The following is a 2,001-nucleotide window of genomic DNA, read 5'->3' on the forward strand; positions in this document are numbered from 1 at the left end:
ATGTTATAATCTCTACTGGAACTAAAAGCATAAGAGATACATTTTCCTGATAATCCACGCCATGTCTGGAAAAGCCTGAACTCGACAAAAGCATTGATGTATGAAAAGCTGTCTGATTGTTTCATCAAGGAAAAAAAAAAAAACAAAAAGAAAGAAAAGGAAAGCTATCTTATTGTTTATAGATGGCATGACGAGGTAAGTTATATGCTCGTGGATCCAGCAAAATCAAAAGTTCACAAAATCCATGAAATTAGTAACAAATGATGGTCTTCGTGAAATAGGCAGCATAATTCAACAAGTTTGAGCACCAACCTGAAAGATCCCTGGCCAACAAGACATCTCTTATATGGACAGACCTATCCCTTCCACATATTTTTCGAACAAAGGGTTTGTGATGTTGTCAGCTTGATGTCGCAGGATAAGCCATCCATGGTCTTAGACTATGTTATAAATTTCATATGAACATAAACCAAAATCTCAACAAGCAGCAAACTATAAAATTCTGCAGGCCTTGCTAAAAGTGTAACATAACTTATTTGCTTTATTTGGAAGTTTCAGAAAGAACTCCAAGTACTTGAAAATTTCATAGAATATCCAGTACAAAACCTCATATTTAGAAAGTTATGGACAAAGAAATCTCTTTCACCAAACAACAACATATCACCATCAAATTAAGTATGGGCAGCACTCCTCAAGAACTTTATCATACCTGATCATTAAGAGTTTTATATTTTTGGAGTATCATGGTCAGGGAACTAGCAGATGAAAGCTTGATCAAATTAACTTCAACTCAAGATTCAGATGACTTAACAATAAAATTTTGGCGACTCATAGGATTCATAACAACCGGAGGTCCAGCTGTCCGCGGCCATGCCTGAAACTGCTTGTCAGTTGCTTCCCACCATTCCTTATTTGAGACAGTTTTTGGAGTGGTACCTGCTTTCAAGAGACAAAATGGCTAAGCCAGACTGGAATTTTGATACCAAGTAATCAACAGCAACACCCACTGACCTCCAAGTATCTTCCCGTCAGAGATTAAGGTATCACATACATATCCAATTGCAAAGGATGCGACCACAGCTGCAATTTTTTGGGTTGCCATGTTCAAACTGCTGAGAAGGAAACTATACAGATTAAAAGGAATAGAAAACTATGTGATAGATATTTTACAGTTAAAACAAAAGGTTGAATTTTAGAGTTTGAGCTCATTTTTTATGTACGATTGTTAGGATAACTATGACCTTAAAGATCTTGTACCCAGGTTTGTAATGGTTTCTGATCATGATGTGAGATGAAACACAAGAAAAGTGACAGAAACAACTACCTTAACAACAGATATAGAAAAGGCTGAAGACAAGCAAAGGATACAAAAATAAAATTAAAAGGAACTTGTTCAAAAAGTTAGTTTCTCTACTCTCCTTTTTATTTTTTTATTTTTTTTGAGAGAGAGAGAGAGAGAGAGATTGGACAGGGTCCAACCAAATTTATAAGCAAATAACAGGCTACTAGAGGATGGAGCTCTACTTGGGCCGGACAATTTAAATTGGGTTCAATCATGATATTAAATAAGAATTTCTTGAATGGTTGGTCTTTTTGCAAGTCTAGCCTGTAAAATCTATCAGGATTGGATCTGATAAGTAGGTGAACATGCTAAGAATCCAGCCTTGTATAAAAGATTAAGTTAGGTGACACATGACCCATAGGTTGGTATTTGTAGAAAGGTCTTGACCCGATCACCGATAGGTTCCGGTCGGACGAGGGTCAAGGCTTTGTTTGTTATTCCTACTCAACCCAAGCCAAACCTCACCAAACCCAACCCATTCCGGCCTAGAAAAATATAGTTCATGAAGAAATTCAAAACATTGTCAAGTGAAGCATTTTCCACCCCAAATTAATTTGAATAACATTTCCTCTAGCAATGCTCACTTCAATCATCAAACTTGCTGAATATAAACTAATCATAACCCAAATTTTGAAACCATAGGCAAAATCAACACAGAT

General features: G+C 36.3%; 1 protein-coding gene across 1 annotated transcript; it reads right to left on the reverse strand.

Annotated features, from left to right (window-relative positions):
* Nucleotides 1-790: 790 nt before the first annotated feature.
* LOC105060628 (uncharacterized) lies at nucleotides 791-1,102 on the reverse strand. Its single transcript, XM_010944414.1, has 2 exons — nucleotides 1,012-1,102; nucleotides 791-936 (listed from the first exon to the last, which is right to left on the reverse strand). The coding sequence occupies exons 1-2, from the start codon at nucleotides 1,100-1,102 to the stop codon at nucleotides 791-793; spliced, it is 237 nt and encodes a 78-aa protein (XP_010942716.1).
* Nucleotides 1,103-2,001: the final 899 nt, after the last annotated feature.

This window comes from Elaeis guineensis, chromosome 16 (genome assembly GCF_000442705.2).
Source record: "Elaeis guineensis isolate ETL-2024a chromosome 16, EG11, whole genome shotgun sequence".
Classification (NCBI taxonomy): Eukaryota; Viridiplantae; Streptophyta; class Magnoliopsida; order Arecales; family Arecaceae; genus Elaeis; species Elaeis guineensis.

What these genes read in the sequence shown, in the direction of transcription:
- LOC105060628 (XM_010944414.1), bottom strand. Translation starts at nt 1,102, where the DNA reads ATGGCAACCCAAAAAATTGCAGCTGTGGTCGCATCCTTTGCAATTGGA. An exon ending in TGACGGGAAGATACTTGGAG is followed by an intron (nt 937 to 1,011) that starts GTCAGTGGGTGT and finishes TCTTGAAAGCAG; the next exon opens with GTACCACTCCAAAAACTGTC.